The sequence below is a fragment of the Pseudopodoces humilis genome, chromosome 1, assembly GCF_049639895.1.
Source record: "Pseudopodoces humilis isolate 2021_Gansu_Grassland_sample_001 chromosome 1, ASM4963989v1, whole genome shotgun sequence".
Classification (NCBI taxonomy): Eukaryota; Metazoa; Chordata; class Aves; order Passeriformes; family Paridae; genus Pseudopodoces; species Pseudopodoces humilis.
In genome coordinates, this window is record NC_142200.1 from 100125615 (window position 1) to 100147568 (window position 21954).

General features: G+C 39.5%; 1 protein-coding gene across 5 annotated transcripts in view; it reads left to right on the forward strand.

The window, feature by feature from the left end:
* HECW1 (HECT, C2 and WW domain containing E3 ubiquitin protein ligase 1) overlaps window positions 1-21954 on the forward strand; it is a 250224-nt gene that overhangs the window by 159211 nt on the left and 69059 nt on the right. For 3 of the 5 annotated variants that reach the window (XM_005533197.3, XM_088060628.1, XM_088060632.1), the window contains 4 exons: window positions 4840-5009; window positions 16656-16798; window positions 18783-18883; window positions 20149-21522. In XM_005533197.3, the coding sequence (XP_005533254.2) occupies window positions 4840-5009; window positions 16656-16798; window positions 18783-18883; window positions 20149-21522 (1788 nt within the window). The remainder of the gene's footprint in view (window positions 1-4839; window positions 5010-16655; window positions 16799-18782; window positions 18884-20148; window positions 21523-21954) is intronic. The other 2 variants (XM_088060634.1, XM_088060639.1) reach the window with 1 other exon arrangement.

The window sequence follows — 21954 nt, forward strand, 5'->3', positions numbered from 1 at the left end:
TTAAAATATTGTTCCATTGACAATAACTAAAAATATTGCTTTAAAAGCACATGGCTGAGAGAAAGTACCTATGTGCCTTCCATTCAATCTTGAGCAAGCAGAGTTTTGTTGTTCCTTTCTTTGAAGGCATGCCTGTGTCTTAGGTTGCTCAGCTCAGTAGATGAACTGCTGCCCTCTAAGATAGGTTCTTCTTGTTCCGTCCAAGGTCTACAAAAGAAACACTGACATATCGGCACCCTGGCAATTCCCTCATTGGTAGTCTGTCCAGATACCAGTCCTGTTCAAGTATGTTTTTTCAGTGTCAGAACCAGAGCTGATTGCTCTTTGGGAATTCACAAAGGGAATCTGAAGGGGAATGATGGAGCTGTCCATTGACATCCTAATCAGCAGCTCTCTTGTGGTGATGGATTATGAAGATGGTTTATTGTGCCTTGATACATGAACTATCAGGATCTCAATAAGATGACAGTATTTTTTATTTTCTGCCATTAATGAACAGATTATAGAATACATTCCATTTTGCTATTCTTCAGCTGAGATCATAATCTAAATTGACTGTGGTCATTCCAGTAACACTGGGGTCTTTCTGGTATCCTGTTAACTTCATTTGTTCTGTTTTTAGGTATGTTCTGGGAAAGTTTGGTGTAACTCAACATGTCTTCATTTTCTTAAGGGGTCAGATGGCTCATGAGGAATATGTCTCATTTCCTGGTCCTGAGATCATGAGGCTAGTATGCTAAACATGAAAAATGTGAATTTGGTGGGTTGACTGTAGAATTTCTTAGGGTTAATAACCTCTGCATAAGTGCCAGTATAGGTACCTGCTAGACATCAATTATAATTACTTGGATGGTACTTGGGAACACAAAGGACATTCAATACTTGGCATTTGTTGAAAGGAATTTTCCATCAGTTTTAAAATATCAGTATCAGTTTCTCAAAACTAGTAGCTCTGCTGCTTACTAGTCTTTGACCTTTCTGTTGGGTTGTAGAATCTGGAATCTTAAGTAGAATATTCAGTAAAATATGCACCATCAAGAGACTAGATGGACTGAGTCTTCTTGAGACACATCTATAAACGGCACAGAATAGCCTTGTGCATTATTTCTAGGAATATTATATTGGCAAAGTCCTCTTATCCCTTGGGGAAAACAGCTTCCAGTTCCCTTAACTTACTCCTGGCATACTGATGACCAGACTAAATGTAATTAATTTAGAAAACAGTCTACTCCAGGGTCTGGTTCTCTATCTGATTCTCCATCCTTTTCTGTTATGCTGCTATATAGAGCATGGGTCTGGTTGAGTATCTTGCTGTGTCTGTGGGGAATTGAAAGAACGTCTTTATGGTAGTTTTGCTCATCATTACTGTCAGAGAATCTCCTTGCTGAGCATGACGAAACGTGACTCTTCCCTAAGCTTTTGAAAGCTTAATGACTTGTATTGAGGCAAAATCAAACATTGAAAAAAGCAGATGTATTCTAGCTGTGTTGTTGGAATTGACATCCCCACCTGGCTCCAATAAATACGCTGGTTCACTACAAAAATAGTCTCTATCACAGTCACCAGTGCCCCAAAGTTTTTGATGCTTCATGGTGACTAGATTTGCTAAATGATCCTTTATAAAGCAGACAGGGAAGTCTGTGGTGCACTTTTGGAACAGAGCGTACATGCATCCAAGTGACCAAGTGTAAAGCTTCTTTATGTCTCATCCAGGCACCTCGAGATCAGCATATATGGAAAGAAAGCTCTGGAGTTGGAACAAATACGTAAGTCACTTGGGGACAGCAGCAGGCAGCAGTTAGTACAAGCCATTTTTCTCCAGTGAAGAGACCTGAAAAAGGATGCATGTACTTACAAGTAGTGCAAGTCTGTGACAGTGAAAGGCTGTAATTACTTTGTCTTTACCTGGATTTCTTCCTTCTGTCATCTGTCATGAGAGATGGCCTGACAATATTAAACTGTTAGATGTATATAACCTCTTTCACACTAAAGTGTGATTTATGACTAAATGAGAAACTGACACATAGTATATTAATAACTTTTTTTTTTTTAAGAGACTGGATGAACGTACACCTTTGCAAACCATAGATGAGTTATCTTTGTAGCATCTCCTTATATGCCTCCAAGAAATGCAGTCTAAAATTACAGTGTGCAGCAGGGTATGTCCCAGCCTTCTGGAATTCATTCATTCAACCAAAGATTTAAATTCGGTTAGCTTCAGACCTTCACTTAAAAGTTTAGTATCTTCTGAACCTTTTTTCTGAAGATAATAGAGAAAAAATATTTGCATTTGGGAAGGCAGAACAGCTGTGATTCTTGTGTTGGAGACTTACTGGAGTAGTAAGAGTTACAACAGCAAGTTACATCAGACAGTTACAGGATCTACAGATAGGTTTTGCTTCAAATTAAATGAAATTCTGCTTACCTGCAGATATCCATGTAGCTTTATTAAGAGCTTTTTCAGTTTTGATGTTCTATTTTTCAGTGATGAGAATTTGTGGTGAGATATATAATTGGGATATTTGTCCTTGGGAAGCAATTTCTGCTAGCCCTATTCATACTTTGGACAATAAAATTGAAGTTTCTAACTGACTTTTTTTTAAAAAAAATGTTGTATTGTGCAATTTCAGCAAGAGAATTATACAAATAAAATTTCTGGCCACATTCTTAGCTAAATTACTTTTTTTTTTTTCCTCATTCAAATACAAAAATGAGACTATTAACTGAAGCTAGGAGTACCTTCATGGCTGTGCTCTAATTCCCATAACTGGAAAGAGGCTAATAGGTCATCCTAAATGTATGTTCTTTATGCTACATGCTACATAAGTCTACGTAATTGAGTGCTAGGTATTTTCTATCAGTAGACTATTTTGTTACTCAGTGGTACCCAGAGATAGCGTGGTCTCTCTTTGAAGGAGAAGGAAAAAAAATCAGAAACATATACAGCAATGAATATTTCAGTTTTAGACTCTTTTGAGGAAGTATCAGAGCAAAAGAAAATAAGATCCCAGAGGTCTTTTTCTCTTCTCATATGTTAGCAGGCTGAACTAATACACTGCTGGCCCTTGTCATTCATACTCCTTTTGCAATCTTGGTTTCTATTTCTTGAATGCATTTCTAACACTACAACTTCCAGAGCAATAGAGTTTGCCATATAGGATTTCAGCAGGGCTGTTAGATGAGACACTTGCTGGTTACACCGAGATTGTGCACTCAGAAAACAAAAAAGGGGGAAAAAAAAATCAGTGTTATCTTTTTGAAGCAGATAATTTTCTTTGTGAGATAGCATTGCTAGGACCATGGCAGTACGTACTTTCAGCAATGTGCTTTCAAATAAGCTCTTAGTAGTGATGTCCTCTATTTTTTTTATTTTTTATTTTTTTGTTAATTGTTAGGTAATGTCTCAAGAATAAGATTCTTAAAATACAGCCTGTTTCAGGACCATCTGTCCAACAGCTTTTGAATATCTGCAACATGAATTGTGGTGAAATAGATGATTAAAAACAACAGAAAGAAAAGCAATTCTTTTTAACTTGCACATTTTATTGTGTTGGCTATTACCATATGTTAAGGAAGCAACACACAACTGGGTTTGATATAGATATTTTCTGAAAAAATACTGATGATGGTGTGCAATGTGTATGATTTTCAGAGTAATCCAAAATATCTGCCTTGAGGGTTTTTCATGGTCTCTCACAACCTGCTGGAATAATAGGGTTTTTAATCAGAAGAGAATTAGAAGACTGTGAAAACTAATGTTTTCAAAAACTGCCAAAAGAACAAATATGTGTTTAAATTGAATGTTTAGGTATGCATCTATGCAGTTTTAGAAACCATTTTGTCTAATACTTTTTTATCTCTCCAATACAGTGAGAGAAAATAGGCAGAATGCAGTATGGTGTTTATAGCCCCATGTGAATTAAAGCTTTAAACAGAGGAGAATCTCCATGCAAAGAGTGGTGGAAAATAGATTAGCTACTGAACTCGCTAATAGGAATAAATGCCTATATGTTCCAAAGAAAGCTTAGAAATATATTTGAAAAAAGAGAAGACCAGGGCGGTCAGTCTGTGTCTGTTGAGCCAAAATTAATGATATACCGGCAGATTAGTTTTCTTTTCATCAGCTTCACAGGGACAGATCATAATGGGCATTGTGTCTTTCTTCAGAGTGCTATGGGGAAATTTTCGAATAAGTGCCTGGGCATTTTTCGTGTGTGTAACACATATTATGCTCTCTGGGAGTTCTGCAGCTGTAAAACCCTGCTTAAAATTTGGACACTATAGACAAGAGTTTTCCTAAGATGAAGTTAACCCATGCAGGGAAGAAAATGATTTAAAGTGGGAAAAAATGTAAAATGACTTCTCACGTTGAAAAAAGTGGTGTAAAAGCTAAAATCTGTACAGTGGTAAAATTTATACCTAGGAAAAATTACATCCATTGGGTACCAAATGCCATGACTTTGACATTAAATGACAAGATCTCTTTTTCAGAGTAGTTCTTCCACTACAGTCACAGTCAGGCTGAGCAAGTGCTCAGCTTATTAGAAAAAACAGTATATCACTTGAATAAATATTGATGCATAAATATTGATTTAAAAGCTGAATCAGTCTGCACAATAAGGCTGTAAATTTGCAGTTTCATTATGTAATAATGTGTAAATCCTAAATCACAAGATCATTATGGTTTGGAATTACACTGCCTCACAATAAACATAGTGAGTTTTTTTACATTCCTGCCATATTATTTGAGTTTGTTACCAGTTCTCTATATATTGTTTCTAGCATCCAAAAGAAATGCCTGGAATTTGAAAAATAATCTGGTTCTTTACCTTCTTTCAGATTTCCAGGCTTTTGGTCTGAAGAAAGGGATGTTCTTCAATCCAGATCCTTATCTGAAGATTTCCATCCAGCCAGGAAAACATAGCATCTTCCCAGCCCTTCCTCATCACGGACAGGAGAAAAGATCTAAGATCATGTGTAATACTGTCAACCCAATCTGGCAAGGAGAGGTAAGCAGTTGGACAGTTAAGCTGGGACTTTTCCTAAAACATGGACTTTACTCTAGTACTATCCCTCTTTCATTTTTTTTTTTTTTCCCTAATTGAGTTCTTGGCTAAATAGTTGTTGACCTAACTGTGTTTGATGTATTTCATTACTACTTGTCTCAGTACAAAAGGCTTAATTAGCTACAAAGATGGGTGGTACATTAAAACTTGCACTATACTTTCAGTGTAGATTGTACTTCATTGGTGTAATTTATGAAGTTGTTAATTATTGAAGGCAGGCATAAAACAGAATTGAAAAATAAACTTGCATAGCATGAAAGGCTGCTGCTAGATTGTCATAGTGTTCTTACACAGAGACATAATATAAAGCAGAACAGGTATGGCATGCAAATAAAGAGAAGCAATGTGATTGAAAAGCTTCAGTGACAATATAAATCAAAGGCAATTTTGGCACGTTTGGCCATCACCTTGAAGAAATAGTATCTAGTCTGCTTCTTTTTGTTGGAAGGACTTGTACGTACTAATGAGATCTGAGAGTTCAATTGCTGCCTGCTGTTTTTAAATTACATGCAAAATGGCAATAGGCAGCAAAGAATAAGGAATCTCTTTGGAATTAAAGGAGCTTGACATACTGGGTGTGATTTTCTGGTGTGCTCTGTCACAACAATATCTCCACTGCAAGAAAGAGTAAAAGTAAATAAATACACTACACAGATATATTCAAATTAAAATGCAAATTTTAAAGTAGTTGAGGGATAATTAGGTCAAACTCTATAGACATGGGACTGTGAGTGGGCAAAAAGAGCAGAAATCGGATTGAATTCTCCTACCTGGAGAAACTAGATGCCACATCAGATTATATGGCAGGTGGGGGAGGTTATCTGATTGGGGAGACAACCTTGACACTAGTCAGTGAAAAATGCCTTCTAGCAGGACTTAATTGAGGACATTGTTATGAGGCATCCACCAAGTCATATCTTCTCTATGGAGCCAAGCATCAGATGTGTCTGGTTGAGAAGTCCCAGGTCCAGCTGTGGATGTGATCAAGCTAGAACTGGCATGGAGGATCATGCAGTTGGCAGAGACCTTTCAGTGAAGTGTATAAGACTCAGAATTAGAGGGGAGCAGGTATGAAGGGGAAACTAGCTCTCTGTATGTGATGCTCAGTACATAGGGATGTGGCCCTGATAAAATCTCATGGGTGTCTTCCCTTCAAGCTATGCCAAATGGCTGAGTTTGTGGGCTGACATTTCTTTTCCAAGTGGAGTTTGGCAATGAGAAAAGGAGAAACAATGAAATGGCCTAAATACATGGGAAAGCAAAAGAGCACAGCTGGCTTCCAGCTTTGCTGTTCAGCCCCCAGGTTTTCATGATCGCGTGCAAGTGTGCTGCCTCTCCCTTTCTGTTGTTAGCCTGTGAGTGGCAAAAGAGTGTAAAAGAGACAAGCCATGGTTCAACATGTTCTCCTTCTGGCTTTGCCTCAGCTGATATTGGGATGTTTAACTGCGTGCGTTTGTGCTGCAGTCTGTGCAATCAGCCTGTCTGAACTCTTTGTTTTGTTACTGAAAAGCTGTGTTGGTTTCTGCTGCACAGATGACCATAGGCCTGATTTTCTGCAGCCTTGTCCCTTCACGGGACAAGGGGAGAAGGAAGACTGAAAACTGTTGCTGAATCATGGTGGTAGCCATTCTTCTGTCCACCCTTTTCACTTATGGATGTGAATATATGAAGTGACAATATACTGAGGACTCGTAGCCATTTCATTAAGAGTATCAGTCACAAGTTGTTTTCGCAAAAACAAATTTTAGGTAATCTATTATTTCAGAAGGGTCATTCTGTTCTTAGATTCTCTGTCACTCCATGTGAATAGAAGGCAATTGTTCTCTTTTTTTCAGTTGAATGACCTATCTGATTTGTACTGAATGCTAAACTTGAAAAAATCTGGAATAGGGAAATAAAATTATCAAAATATCTGCAGACTAGGATCTTTCTGTATGTTCTTGATTACCCTTGAGCAAATTCAGAAAGAGTCAATTCAGTTTTGTAGGGCTTCAGCACTAAAAGTCCTACAGACTAAAAAGATTTACTTATATTAATTTGTTCTGGTATTTTTCCCTCATATAGTTACCAGGCTGTTCTGTTTGTATAGTAACCACCTGCATTAGACAAACGCTCTGGGAGCACCCTGGTACCTCAGGCAGATTTTCATCTGTCTCATGCAATATTGATGATCATTTCATAGGCTGTTCAAATGCTGTTCAGCACAGGTTATCCTGACTTAAAGCTATTCTTCCATTGCTCTAACTTGCAGTACTTTGTACAAGGTGACATAAGGAAATGGAAATTTCTTACAGATGAGGAGTAGCAAGTGACAATTTGACACTTGCAGCAGGGCTCACTGTAGAGGTGAAAGAGCTGTCACACTGAGAGTTGTTCACTGAGGCAGGTTAAAGCCCAAGGTGGTAACTTCTCCTGATAGATAGACGTCATTTTGAACATGTTTCTGTATGTTTTCACATGCTCTTCAGAAACATCTGTAATGTTAAATAAGTGAGTGCCTGGAAACCACATGGAACTGGACAGGTTGAACTCTACAGCCCCAGATTAGGCAGGTATTGCCCTGCCAACTCAGTCAGTTGCAAAAGCACAAATGGTAAATAGCCCTATCACGCTGTGGAGGTAAAATGCAAAGAAAATTTCAGAAGTCCCCATTTCCCAAAATGAGAAGGGTGTATGCTTATCCTCTAATATAGATAGCAAAATATAATGACACTATTCGCGTATTGTTTCATATTGAAACAATGCATGTGCTGTCACACTGGTCAGAAACAGCTCATTTAAAAAGATTTAATGTTTCAGAAATCAGTGAAGTGATACATAGTTCAGACAAGTAATATATCACAGGAACAAAACAAAGCAGTTTAAAAAGTAGTTCACATACATCCAGCTGGATAGGAAATTCTATGATTTGGCAGATAAAGTGCTTCACGTTTCTGAACACTTAGCTTAGACATACTTATGGTATTTCATTCTTAACTATGGCACCTTAAGCAGACTGTTTCCTCAATTCTTGTTTTATTTACTAGTGAGTGGAAAGAGAGCTCTGAGGAATGACCAGTGACATAACTCTAAATATTGGCTGATGCAACCACTCAGCATATTTAAAGTAATCAAAAGAGTCATCTGTTAAATCTGTTAAATAATAGATTGAATTTCAAATCAAATAATCTAACTCTTGAGGGGTAGATTGCCCTAAAATGGGAGCCCACTACTAGGTTAAAAACAATCTCAACTTCCTGCAGTTTCACTCTTTGTTTCTTTGCCTCAGTTTTTACAAACATCGATAAAATATAGTTGAGACTTGGAATGGCTGCCTTATCATTCTGAGGACAACCACATTTCACTAGTAAATTAATTGATGTGAATAAGCTGAGAGCAAGAGCACTTAACAAATAGCAGTTAGTATGTCAGATCTGATACACAGATTTACAGTATTTTCAGCTAAGTAATTCATGCTCTCTGCACCTCAGATAACTCACAACCTTTCAAAAATATTGCACTTGAATAATTTCTCACGTAAGCTGTCTCTTGAGATTACCAATGCAAAATCAGAAGAAGGAAGCACTCAAGGGCTTGAACACCAGCGGGAAGTGGCTTCCGTAGTGCAGGCCATCATCAGTGATAGAAGCATTGGGCTTGGATGCTGCCTGCCCAAATGCCAAGATGCAACTGACTATCTGAGTCCTGGTGTGTGGCTGCTTTCCTTAATGCAGAGTTATAACTTGGGCACTGATTCTGTGATCCTGAATGCTGAACTGGTATGTGATAGACCACCCACAAGTTCTGGGACTGAAAAACACTTTGCCAAAGTAGCCAGATCATGCAATAAGGAGTTTGTTAGCTCTCTGCCTCTCTAGAGGCTTTATGTTGGCTGATACAATGGGTGCTACCTGAGGTAGCACAAACCTAGAGTCATACAATCAGGGGATACTTGAGCAAAGCCGAGTCTTTCCAGAACAGAGTAAAACCATTGAAGATGTTTTAATATATTTTAATCACCAGTATGAATTTAAACTAAAGTGAGTTGTGCTTGATCTGATTTTGATTTAATATTCAGAACACTAGAATGCTGACAGTCTTAACATGGCCTCACAGAATCATTCCATAATTTCAACAGAAGACCAAAATAAAAGCAACAGAAACATCACACTGGCTGAACTCCCTATTGTTTAATCTGGATAAGCTTTTCTCCATTCTACTGCCAAATATGAAAGACTATGCTGTAGAAACTTTGAGGCCTTCATACGTAAGCATAAAAGCAATATATAGGTGAAGTGAAATCCAGATCCTGAATTTAGTATGAGTTTTGCCAAAGGTGTCATCAGGACTGAGTGAAGTCTTGCAGGTGGTAGCTTCCCTGTATAACATTTCTGCACACATGTCCAGGTAAAGAATAAAACATGGTTTCACTACACAGATAAGCTGTAGCTTTATAGGTACAGATTTTAATATCTGTTGATTGAAATTTGAAAGCCCAAGACAACAAACTTCTTCAGGAATGGGTTATGGTGTGAAAAATCATCCAAATTTTTGGGGGGGTTTCTTCTAGAACTGCATTTTACTTGCAACTTCTGCATCTAGAAGATTATCTGTCTTGCTAGTTTTGTATACTTGTGCTAATAAGAGATATTTTCTGTCTTTTCTGTGCTAATAAAATCATAGACAATTCTGAGATGAATCTGAGGGAGAAATCCAGAAAGCCAGTTTGCTGAAGACCCTATCTGACTTTGAAGGAGTTTAGTAGCAAGGATTGAATCATACATTTACGTGCATTTATGTGCATCCCTTTTATGGCAGGGAAAAACTCCAACAATTGTGCTGTGCCAAATAATAAAGAACTGCATTGGATTTGGCCCCCTGCAGTCACTGCTGTGTTCCAGCATTTCTCGTAGTAGGCATAGGCATGTTCCCACCCATGGCAGCAGTGGAGCTCTGCCCTTGGCACTACTGACTGCAGTATAAATAAGGAGTACTGTCAATTAGGAGTAATGTAGAAAGCTTAACAAACTGGAATTCTTGATGAGCTTATCCAGCTGTTGGTGCAAGTAGTGTTGTATGAGAAAGCAGTGAAATGTAGAGGAGGTTTTTGAATGAAGAACAGAGTAATACAGAGAGTGGTATGTGCATTAAACTGTAATTGTTTCACTGAAGAATTTGAAACAAAACCCGCTAATGAAATACTCAGCTGAAAGAATAAATTTATCTTCATCCATCAAATGTAATTCACAGCCTTTTAAGATTTACTTCTGCTTGTATCATCCCTGTACGTGATGGATATCACAAATAAATTGTATTTTTAATTCTATTGCTTATTCAACTCCAAATCAAAAGCCCAGTTCTTCCAGTCACCAATGTATTAATTTATCTGTCTTTATTATACTGACTTTGTTATACTGTCTACAAATTATTATATTGACTGTTTTTTAAAGAATTTGCCTTGCCTATAACTTGTCTGATTAGTGCTAATGGACATCTCTGTTCATTTTAACAACTTGCTTGATAGTGCTATTGAGTCACCGGGATCCATCTGTATTCAGGGATGCAAACAACTTTGGTAAAAATAAAACATGGAAATGAATCATCACCAGTAGCTGGCTTTCCTTGAAAACTATTCCAAGCTCTGGAAGTTGTTCTGTTCTCTTATAAATGGATACAGATGCATTTTGCCAGGTCAGCATTAGCATGGGCCTTTGTTCTTTACCTTATATATCATGCACTAAGGTCCCCTTAAGATCTGTTCACATTAATTAAATTAATCATCTGTGTCTGTAAAACCATTGCTGAGCCTGGAAGCAAATAGGCCCTGAAAAGTAGATTACTATCTGAAACTCTTTCAGTGGTGTTTACTACAGTGTTTACAGATCATGCTTGAAGATACCAGCAGTAATATAAAATCAGATTTACATTTAGATCATTGAGATAGTGTGAGAGTATGAATGTCTTAGCTGATTCTGTATAGCTTTGATTCTGATTTGTGTCTCTGTGAGAGTGAATCTGCAGGAGGCAGCTGTGTAAAATCTGTGTAAATGAGAGGAGAATCCTAATGACTTATTACTGACCAGAGCCAAAATTGATGATACACCACTTAACCCAAGAAGACTTAATACGTTAATATGTTGCTGTGATTTTCTTTATCATGCCACTTTTGCTCATTACTCTCCTTCCATTTCTGTATTTCTATGGAAATAATTAATTATACCTTGTTGGTTTTTGATGCCTGAGAAAATATCAGCTAAGGCTTTTCAATTGGCAGGGGCATTTTAAGGATAAGCCTAGTACAGATTCTCCAGTGTCTGATAAGATGTGCTATAATGCTGCAGCTCTTCTCTTAGTGAAGAATTAAAAGGATCTCTCTCCTGTCCTACTCCCTCTTTGCATTAAATGTGTAGGGACAAAGCAATCACTGCATCTCTTGCCACTGTAGCAAGTGGGACAGACATTGAAAAATGGCTGAAGAAGTGGGGAAATTAGAGAGATGTAAACAAGTCTGTTTCCTCATAGACATCTTAATTCCAGAGAGATGCAATCACACCCTTAGAAGGAAATAATTGAAGAAGACCCTAGGAAAATAATACACATACTAACTTGTTCCATTGATCATGGTTCTTAATTCTCTGGGTCCATCTATAACAGTATTTGTGTTCCATTCAAGAGATCCATTTCAAAGCAAATCTCCTGCTCTCCCCACTAAAGACATCACTTGTCAGTCCAGAAGTGCATGAACTCAATTGCTCTCAGCAGAAGGGAAGTGAACAGATGTGCTCCAGGAGTGCACCAAGTGCTTTTCAGACAATAAATGGGAGTTCAATCCAGGGCACCAGCCTGGAGTCATTTCATGGTAAAACCCTTGCAACACGTCCGGATGTGGTAGTCAGGTACACAGCACCAGCTGCTTTGCTCTGCAGATCCACTCACATTGTACCATAAATCTTCTTGATGCAGACATGGCCAAGACATTCCAGAGGCTAGGAAACATCAACCTCCACAAAGCATCCTTTCTGCAGTTCACAAGTGCTATTTTTCCCCAGTATACCAGGGATCATCAATCATTCCTTGTCTTCAGTCTTTCTGATGGTAACTTCTGTTCAGGAATACACCTGACAACCATTTCTTCTAATAGTCCTAATACTTTTGTAGAGGAAAATAAAAAGGTTTTTCTCTCTGGAGGTCTGTACTCTTTTCCAAAGCCTCTAATTCAGGGTTTTTTTCAATCTGGGATTCTTCCAGATGCAAGGGCAGCTGGTTCATTACCTCATCCATTCAGTGGAGGACTTCCTCATCTTTCCTATAAAGGAGAGCCCTTGAACCCCTGGCTGGTAAGGGTTGGATACCACATTGACAAGATGTGGTCAGAAGCTATTTCTAGGGCCAGGCCCTCAGTGAGAAACAGGTTATTCCTAAAGGCATTTCATTCTGCTGAGGCAATCCACCAGCTCCTCCGTGGAGTGTGCTGTGTCATGTATCATCTCAAGTTCTAAGAGTTTTGCACCAAGTTGGTGTGATAAAGAAGGCAATGCATGGGTAATTACTGGCTTGGGCTAATCAGAGAATAGAGGTTTAACTTCTTGTTTGTTACCTGTTCATCCACTGATTGCTGTAGATCATATATAAATTTGGGATCTGCCCATTACTTGCAAGAGTTTTGTTCCCTACGTTTTATATAATGCATTTGACTTGAATTTTGGTTGTGGATCAAGTGAAAACTTCAAGTTCTAGTAATCACTTAAATAAATTGTTGTGAATTACAGGTGTCCTGTTGTCTGCTATTATCCAAGCAAACACATAGTCAGTAGACAAAAGTATCTTCTTGGGCTTTAAACTTGAAACTGTAGCTATTCTGGTGGATAAGTTAGTATCTGTGTTACTTCCCTGACTTCCTTTGATATTTTTTTTTTTAATTCGAGTAAAAGCTCAGACAGAGGCACAAACCACTTCCTTGAAGCCCTTGTCAAGTTTGGTGGATCTCTGAACAGCTGGAGAGACTAAAGCCATTACATTAGAATTTAAAAACTGCCAGAAATTATACTACTACTTTATTTTTTGACTGGGAAAAAAAAACGCATTTATGTAAACTTCAGTATACTCTTCTACAGTTAGTCTCAGTGTAAAATTTAGTTTAGTGACTTTGTATTCCAGCAAGTTCCATGAAGTTCTTGACCAGTCTTGCAGGGTTTGCACTAGTGGTTGTGATTCAAAGAACTTAAACTTTTGTGGGGAAGAATAAAACAACTAGTGAAAAAGCCCACAAAGTGCGCTGTGGCCCCAATGAAAATATGCAAGGTAAAGATTGCTGGTTTAGATTGTGAAAGAAAATATCAGTTTATCACAGTTAAATCAATGATCACAGTTATCAATGCCAGATTAAAAAGATAAAAGAATCTGGCTTCACATAGTAACTGTCAAAAAAAACCCCAGAAGTCTTTTAAAAATAATATACCTGGGCTTACTATGGCAAAGTTTTTGTATTCTTGCTTTTCCTCTGCAACTATGAGTATTATACTTTTTTAAAATGTGAAAGCTGAACTTCTGAGTTAATTTGGTAGCACTAAGAGTTGTAAGAATAAGAAAAGTTCTAAATAACAGAAGACTTAAAGTAAAAATTGTAATAGTAACATCAAAAAATGTCAGCAGACTTGTTCTTAAAATGCTCTTAAATCAGCTCTTCTGGTTATCAATGGTGAAGTTTCTGGGCATGTGTTAGAAGCTTCATCAAACTTCCCTCTTCCTGAATACAGTTGATTTTTATCTCTGTTGTGATTTTACAGCCTTCATTTTTTTACCCCCTTCTTGGGATGAATTATTAATCACAGCATCCCTGATGGGGAACCCAAGGGTACTGCCAAATTTATAATCAGTGTGTGTTTGTTTATTTGTTTGTTTGTTTGTTTGTGGTTTGGGGGAGCTTGGGGGTTTGGGTGGGTTGTTTTATTTTCCTTTGTTTGGGATTTTTTTGTTTTTATAAACTTAGATATGAAGCATATGCTTTTATTTTCATAAACTGGCCACTGTGTGATAATTAGCAAATACAGGCAAGGAAAGGATTTAATTCATTCCATCAGTAATATATTATTACTTTACATTAGTTGTGTTGGATAAACCATGAAACAGAGTCCTTTCTCTTCCAGACAGGATAGTAGAGGCCAAGCAGGATAGTAAAGGCCAAGGCTTTGAACAGTTTAAGAGCAATCAATATTTTGTGGCTAAGGTACAGGGTCTGTCACTTGTCAGAAAAGATGGTGAAGGATGACAGGGAAACTAGGATTTGATGACGATTTGCTTCCACATCCAAAGATTACATTCCAATCATTAAATGTCACAAGAACATTTAATGTTTTCAAAAGTGATTGGTGATTTTTGAAAATGCATTTGTAAGTCTCTGAGTTGTCAAATCAAGGTGTTTTGCTGGGATCCATATTTTTCAGAGGGCTAGAGGCCCATTTGTTCTACAAACAGGGATTCCTTTTCAATTTGGATGGCATGAGCCTGAGGCACCTGCAGTCAGAGATTGCCTTAGAAAAATCTTGCCCGATAAGAATCAAATTAGATGAGAACAACAGCAGAAGCAACTTCTTAGATAATGGAAAACTGAATTATGTCAGATTATCACTGTTTTACAACTTGTGTCCAAACCCATTTCAGTGAGTTTACTTTTGATCTCAAGCTGCAGTTGCCTCCAAAGGGCAAAGCCTTTGAGCTCTACCACAGGACACTTCTGGTCTTAAAGGCTTAATTGTGTTTCCAAAATGCTGCTGGTTTTATGCATGAGAACATCCTTCTAGAGGAAACATTTGGGAGCTGTGATCATGGACCAGGGCCTGATCCCAGGGCAGTCTTGATATACCAAAATATGATGGTTTGGCAGGTGATGAAATCTGAACATTCCACTTTTTATGAAATATCCTGGTGTGTGTACGTCTTGAGACACAGCTGTTCAAGGGAAAAGGGACACTTTCTTTTGTTGATTCCAATACATCGTGCTCGTTGGATCCATAATCTAGGCTCAGGTTATTACTCTGGAAGAAGTCAATATGTTTCCTGTGCAAGGAAGGAGCTGTCAGGCTTGGTTCCACGTGATACTATGAAAATAAATTTCCATGCAGATTCTGATTTGCTTCAGAGCTGCATCACAAGACAATATATTATTGACCTCAGAAGATTCAGACTGTTAGACCTACATTTTACTTTTCACTTGTGCACAGTTCACTCTTTACCTGTATGTGTGCATGCTCCCCTCCAACAGAGACTTTTACAATATAGGAGTCAGCAGCACAATAATGGAGAATTCATTAAATGGAAAATTGCTCTAAGTTACAGTAATTCATTTTAAAGTTAATTCCCCTCTTCTGCTTTCAAGTGTCATGAACTGCCAGTTACTCAAGGTTTTTAGCAGGTGAAACAGTAAGACAACTTATTTTTTAAGGCAGCTTTCCATATGCATAGAGAATTCAGGTTCTCCTGTTTGGTGCATTTATCTTAATTGTTAGCCTGTTAAAAAGATGTAGAAGAAAACAAGAAGAAAATAACACTTTAGCTCTTGTTTGAATTATACTTCTCTGGTTATCTTCATTTTTATGGGGTGTGATTAACAGAATATCCCACTCATGTTGGTTTCACTTGGAGCTTAAACTAAGCATCTCTGAATTAGACCATGATTTAATAGAGCAAGTGACTTAGGGCTTTAACTCCAAGCCTTGATAAACCAGAGGTGATTCTGTTGTGAAGATTTGGTTTGGCAGGGGGAAAGCTAGAAAAATCCTTCCATCCATCTCAATATTCGCTTCCTGCAGAAGTTGTCTTTCAGATCAATATTGACCTCTCAGGGGAACAGTGGTTTGACAGTTTTCCTACTATTGTGCACCACAGCAGAAATGTGCTTTTTTGATTGATGATATTCTAGTAGTAGCAGATGTTCAGAAAAATCATTGTGACCTGTGTCACCAGTTCCAAGCCTGAATTTAGCCAGTCTAGGCGAAAACAAAACCAAATTACCTAATATATTTGCCCTTCACTACTATTTTTAAATTGAAATTTGGGACATCTAGACATATCCAGGTGCCCTAATGCTCCCATGCTTGTTCCTGTAACCTAAAATATCACTCTCCTTGTTCCTACCAAAGATATGCATGCACACAGTCTCTGAAAGCCTACTGAAACATTACTTACAAATAGATGTTCTTATGACCAGACCAGCTGAGACAGCAGTCAACACATTTCAATGCCCTTGGTGACAGAAGCAGTTTTAGATGGTGCTGTTCCTGTTTTTCCCAGTATTGTTTGTGACAGTAGCCTGTGCCGTGGCTTGCCTTCTGGTTGAGCTCTTTGTGAGACTGTGACATGAACCAGGTTAGGAAACTGATCCAGATAAACAGTGTTTTCAGAGTTCTTTCTTTTTAAGCTGGGTCACAGACGAACAGAAAAGGAGATAGATCAAAACAATCTATCTGAACAGTGTCTGGAAAGAGTGATCTGTGTCCTTCACCTCACTAGATCCTCACATCTCTGTGCTGAGGTGTGCCTTACAGCTGTAGTACTCTGTGTTGCTATGTCCCAGCCACCAGCTTATTGTTCCGTGCTCTTCTTTTATTTCAGCAATTCAGCTTTGTCTCCCTGCCCACGGATGTCCTGGAAATAGAAGTTAAAGACAAATTTGCAAAGAGCCGACCGATCATCAAACGTTTTCTGGGAAAACTCTCTATGCCGGTTCAGCGCCTCTTGGAAAGACATGCCATAGGGTAAATTTTGCTGCTTACATTGTTTAATGAGTGTGTTGCTATTCTGAAGTCCCTGGTGATATATCATTATTGTGATATAATGATGGTGAGGGGAAGTTATTACTGTGTGATAAATGGTGTTGGTCTTAATTAGAATTTATAGGACTGTGGGCCAGACAGAATTCCTTCTATAACCCTATGCATGGCATTTTGAAAAGTGAGATCTGGCATTTAGGAAAGAAGACTTTTTTGTGTATCATGGCTGCAGATTTGGAGAGTGCAATATTTTCAATTTGAGTATTATTTTAATGTTATCAGCAGGCTGTTTTCATGTTTCAGGGAATTACCTGTGAGCTAAAAACATGCCAAATCTGTTCCTCCTCTTTTTAATTTCTGGAAAGGGGAAATATTATAAAAATATATATGTGGCATGTTGTAACTAATGCTTTCTGACCCTACCCTGCTGCCAAGGAACAACCTTGAGCTCACAAGCGCTGCCCTGCTTCCCCATTGCATGAAAGTCCTGGGAAAGTGTATGCTGCCAAAATAACACAAACCAATTTAAGGAAGATGGATAGTAATCAGAAAAAGCCAAAAAGTTGGCTCTAAGCCTGTAATGTTCAGACCTTGACCAGCAAGAGAGAAAAAGAGTAATCTTCTGAGGAAAGCATACGCAATGCAGTTTCCAAGAAGGCATTTCTGGTAATTGGATCTCAATTCAGCAGAACAGCGGGAAGATGAGCTTGTTGGAAGTGTTTTTGAACAGCTGGTTCAGAAACTGGCTGTGATACTGACAGCTGAATCTACCAGAAGGGACTAAGCTACCTCCCTGTTTCTCAAGTAGAGGAGATAGAGTAGCTTTTTAGAAACCAGATGGATAAGAACAGCTTGTGGAAGGTAGAACCCTGTAACTGGTATCACTGGCTTTCCTCTGTATGAGAAGATTTCTCATCATCTTTTGATTATAACTTCCTATTTTACTTCCTTGTTGTAAACACTGTCTATCTAAGGATGTACTTTGCCAAGAGCAGTGCCTCCAACCTGCACTAGATCTGGCTCAGTTTTAATACCATAGTGGCGTTTAAATCTCAGGCAAGCTCAGTGTGAAGTATGCACACAAGCTCAGTGAGGTCATACACAAATCTTGAGGTTGTCTCATTTATATGAGTTTCTGATGCATGTGAAACTATGTTAGCAAGTATATTTGGCCCAACTGGAAATGAACAATGTTTCTTTCAAAAGATGTATTACTATTTAGTGAACCCGTTACACTCAAGAAATGCTTTGCAAAGATTGATTCAGCCTCTTTGTGGGCAGCTGGGAAGTTAATCTCTTCTGTAGTTTCATTCTGTTCTGAGGGGTGGATGAAGTGTGGCAAAGGGAGGGACCTGCACAAGGACAGAATGGAGTCATTGATCAACCTTGTCAGGAAGGTGTTCTCCTGATATTTCAGCTTCATAGAGGTAAGAGGGGTGGAAAGAGATGAAGAGCAGTCAGCCAGTTTAGAGAGAGAAGGTGGTTTGCGGGGACTGGCCTGCACAGGGTTTTGTAAACAAGAACAGGAAAGCTGAATTTTATGGACACGGTGAAGGGAAGAAAATACAGAAATGCAAGGTTCTACAAAAAGATAGATGGTCAGATCTACAGGGAAACAAAGTCTTGTTACAATAGCTGAAGTGGGAGTTGTTTGCTTCCCGTGTCGCTATTTTCATACCCATACTGCAGAAGTTTCATTCCCACCATTCTCTCTATATTTATACATATGTGCTCGTGTATCCCAGCAGCCTGTCTTACTCACTTACTCAGCTGTTCCATTGTAATTGAAGACATTGTCCTCTCCTCTGCCATTCGTTCTCTTGTATGCAAGTCAACATGCCCTCATGGCTGGGATGAATAGTCTTTATGTATTTTATTATGTATTTTTATAGGACACAGCAGATTTATCTATGCACAGTAGTCATAGAGTAGGTTACAGAGTATTGTGACAATATTTGTTTTCTTTCAGGGACAGGGTTGTAAGCTACACTCTGGGTCGCAGACTTCCTACAGATCATGTCAGTGGCCAGCTGCAGTTCCGATTTGAGATAACTTCTTCCATCCATCCAGGTAATTCTCAGTCTTAACCCGTCATTTATCTAGATTTCTTGATTTATTTTTTTTATTTTGTTTGCATTCTTTCGTTCTTTCACTTCAGAAATTTACATTAATTTCCTGGCTGCTCTGGGGAAGTGCATCACAGGATGCATCAGTAATCACAATTTCTTCCCTCTTTCCCCTTAGGGCAGAGCTACTGGTGTCTCATATTCCTCTTTTCTTGGCTGTTATTCTTCCAAATACTCCACCACATCACTGGGAGAGAAGAGAGTGGAAAACTAAAGTCTCATCTGCTTCTCTATCACCTTCCCTAGTGAAAGTGCTATATGGGCTGTTATTTGTAGAGTCACCTGCATTTGAGCACTTCATATGTAAAAATGGATAATGTAATAGCAAAGATGATTAGAAAATTTCTAAATTTCATTATTTTTAATAAAAAAGTAAAGCAAAAAATACATTCCACTTCTTTCCCTCCCTTTTGGTTTGGTTTTGGTTCATGTTCTCTTGTATTTATTTATTTATTTATTAATTATTTGGAAGTGGCTGTCATGATGGTCTAAGGTTGAACCTTGGTTTTCGTGTCACAGTCTCAACAGTATTTCTCAGGGACTCTGCCTCAGGGGCTCTCTGCCCTCTGTGCTACAATTTGTCAAGCCAACAGCAGCTGCATGAGTGGCTGGCAATCGTTGCATTTCACTTGCTGGAAAACCTTGACTATTTGGATGGCATGAAAGAGCACAGGTTGTTTGACATGTGAGAGGAGGTGGAACAGATGAGGATCACGTCAAGGGATATTTTGGGGGAAGTTTTCGCCTTTCAGGGGTGGCAAACATTTTTTTACATTCTCTGTTGTGGAGTCTTGCCAGCTTCAGTGTGACAAGAAGAATGTCATTAAAATCTCAGGGAAGACTTCCTTGATTCCCATAATATTTCCATCATTTTCCCATAGTATTTCCTCTGATGCTGGTTTGGCTCAAAGAGAAGTTTCAAGAAGGTGTTACCTTCAGGTAATGCTGCAAGGAGGCAGGGAGGGTGCTGGTTATGCAGATTACCACCACAAGTAAACCCATGATTAAAACCACTGTACAAAGACTGCCTAGCAAAAAAACCCCAGCACTTCTTGATAGTTGTTCAGTTGCCCACTCATTTCACACTGTAATTTATGCTTTTAATTTTCTCAGATTGCTGTGGATGCTTGTGCCCCCACAGCCAACCCTCTGGTTCAATCAACACTTCTTGTTTAAAGAGTAAGTAATTCCTTTTCCTGTCTCATGCAGATGATGAAGAGGTCTCCATTAGTGCAGATCCTGAGTCAGCTGACCTCCCGGAAAGCCCTGTGAACAACCCCACAGAGGAAAGCCTCGGTGAGCCTCCATGCATCAGCACAGTGACCTCAGAAAGTGCAGCTCCAGAACAGCTAAATGGATACAGTGTGAACAGTGTCGATAGCCCAGGGGCTGTCAAACCACCCGGGGAAGTCAACCAGAACAGCTTAAATGAAGAGCTAGCAGGAGATGGGGAGGTTGATGCGGTGCCAGTTCCTGAGCCCTTGGAATCCATCCCAGGAGAAGCGCTGCCTTCTTTGAGTGCTACGGACCTCATGGAGCAGTCGGATCTGCTGGCTTGCATGTCTCCTCCTGAGCCCGAAGTTAGGGAAAATAACAAAGTCAATTCTGGTGTTCAGGGAGATGGTGGAGTCTTGACCAGCATAGAAACAGTAGATATTGATGAGGTGAGTGCAGATGTGCATGCTGGCAAAGACCTAGAGAAGAGTCAGGAAGAAGAAGAAGAAGGGGCTTCAGCTCAGGAGGAGGAAGACAACAAGCTACAACTGAGGACCACAGCAAAGAGGAAAAACAGGCCATGCTCCCTGCCTGTGTCTGAACTTGAGACAGTCATAGCTTCAGCTTGTGGTGAGCCAGAGACCCCTCGCACACACTACATACGGATACACAACCTGCTCCACAGCCTGCCCTCGGCACAGATGAGCAGCGATGGAGAAGAAGAGCAAGATGGCGGTAATGGCAGGGAGAACGATGAGGAGTCTACTGTCAAGGAAGTGCTGGATAAGGAGGTGGTCAGTGAGAGTGAGACCATGGCAGTAGAGCCTCCTCTGGAAAACGAGGCTGAAGAGAACTTCAGCCAGAGCACGGTGCCTCCTGGGACCTTGGATGAGCAGCTCTCTGACTTGAATGATGGGCTGTTGGATGGAGAACCTCCCAGGACAGGGAGTGAGAGCGAGTCAAGCTCCAGGCCCAATGGTGACAATGAATGTGAGGCGTGCGACACCTCTTGCTACAGCCCCTCTTGCTACAGCACCTCCTGCTACAGCACCTCCTGCTACAGCACTTCGTGCTACAGCACCTCCTGCTACGACAGTAACAATCGTTTCTCCAGCCATACGCGCTTCTCCTCCGTTGACAGCGCAAAGATTTCTGAGAGCACAGTCTTTTCCTCACAGGATGATGATGAGGAGGAGAACAGTGCTTTTGAGTCAGTGCCAGATTCAGTGCAGAGCCCTGAGCTGGACAGGGAGCAAGTGGATGGCTCCTCCCAGTGGCCAGATGAACTAGTAGCTCATGGTGGGAATCCACAGAGAGCCACAGAGGGTCTAGACACCCCAGTAGCAGGTCCAAGCAGCAGAAGAGAAGGTTAGATCCTGAGAACTGATGTGCTGGGCAACCCTGATTATCTAGATGTCACAGAAGGCATCAGATAATTGAGGTTTCAGATAGCTCACGGTTTATTTCTTACTAACTCGGGGGCTGTGAGCTGGGCCAAATATCAGGGAGGGTTGGATAATTGAGCCTGTCCTTAAAAATCTCAGCAAAGCCAACTGAATCAGGTAGGGATCCATTTGTATGAATTACTGTAGATATACATGCATCATTATAGAATCAAGATCAGCTACTGTAGTTATGTGGCAGATCAGCATTATCACATCCACCAACTCATTCCTTTTTTCCTGGGATTTTTCCATATCACATATCTGATGTGCTGCCATGTGTCTGATAGTGAGAGGACCAGCTCGTGCTTGTCAAAGGGCAGATATGCTGATTTACACCACATAAAGGTCTGGGTCA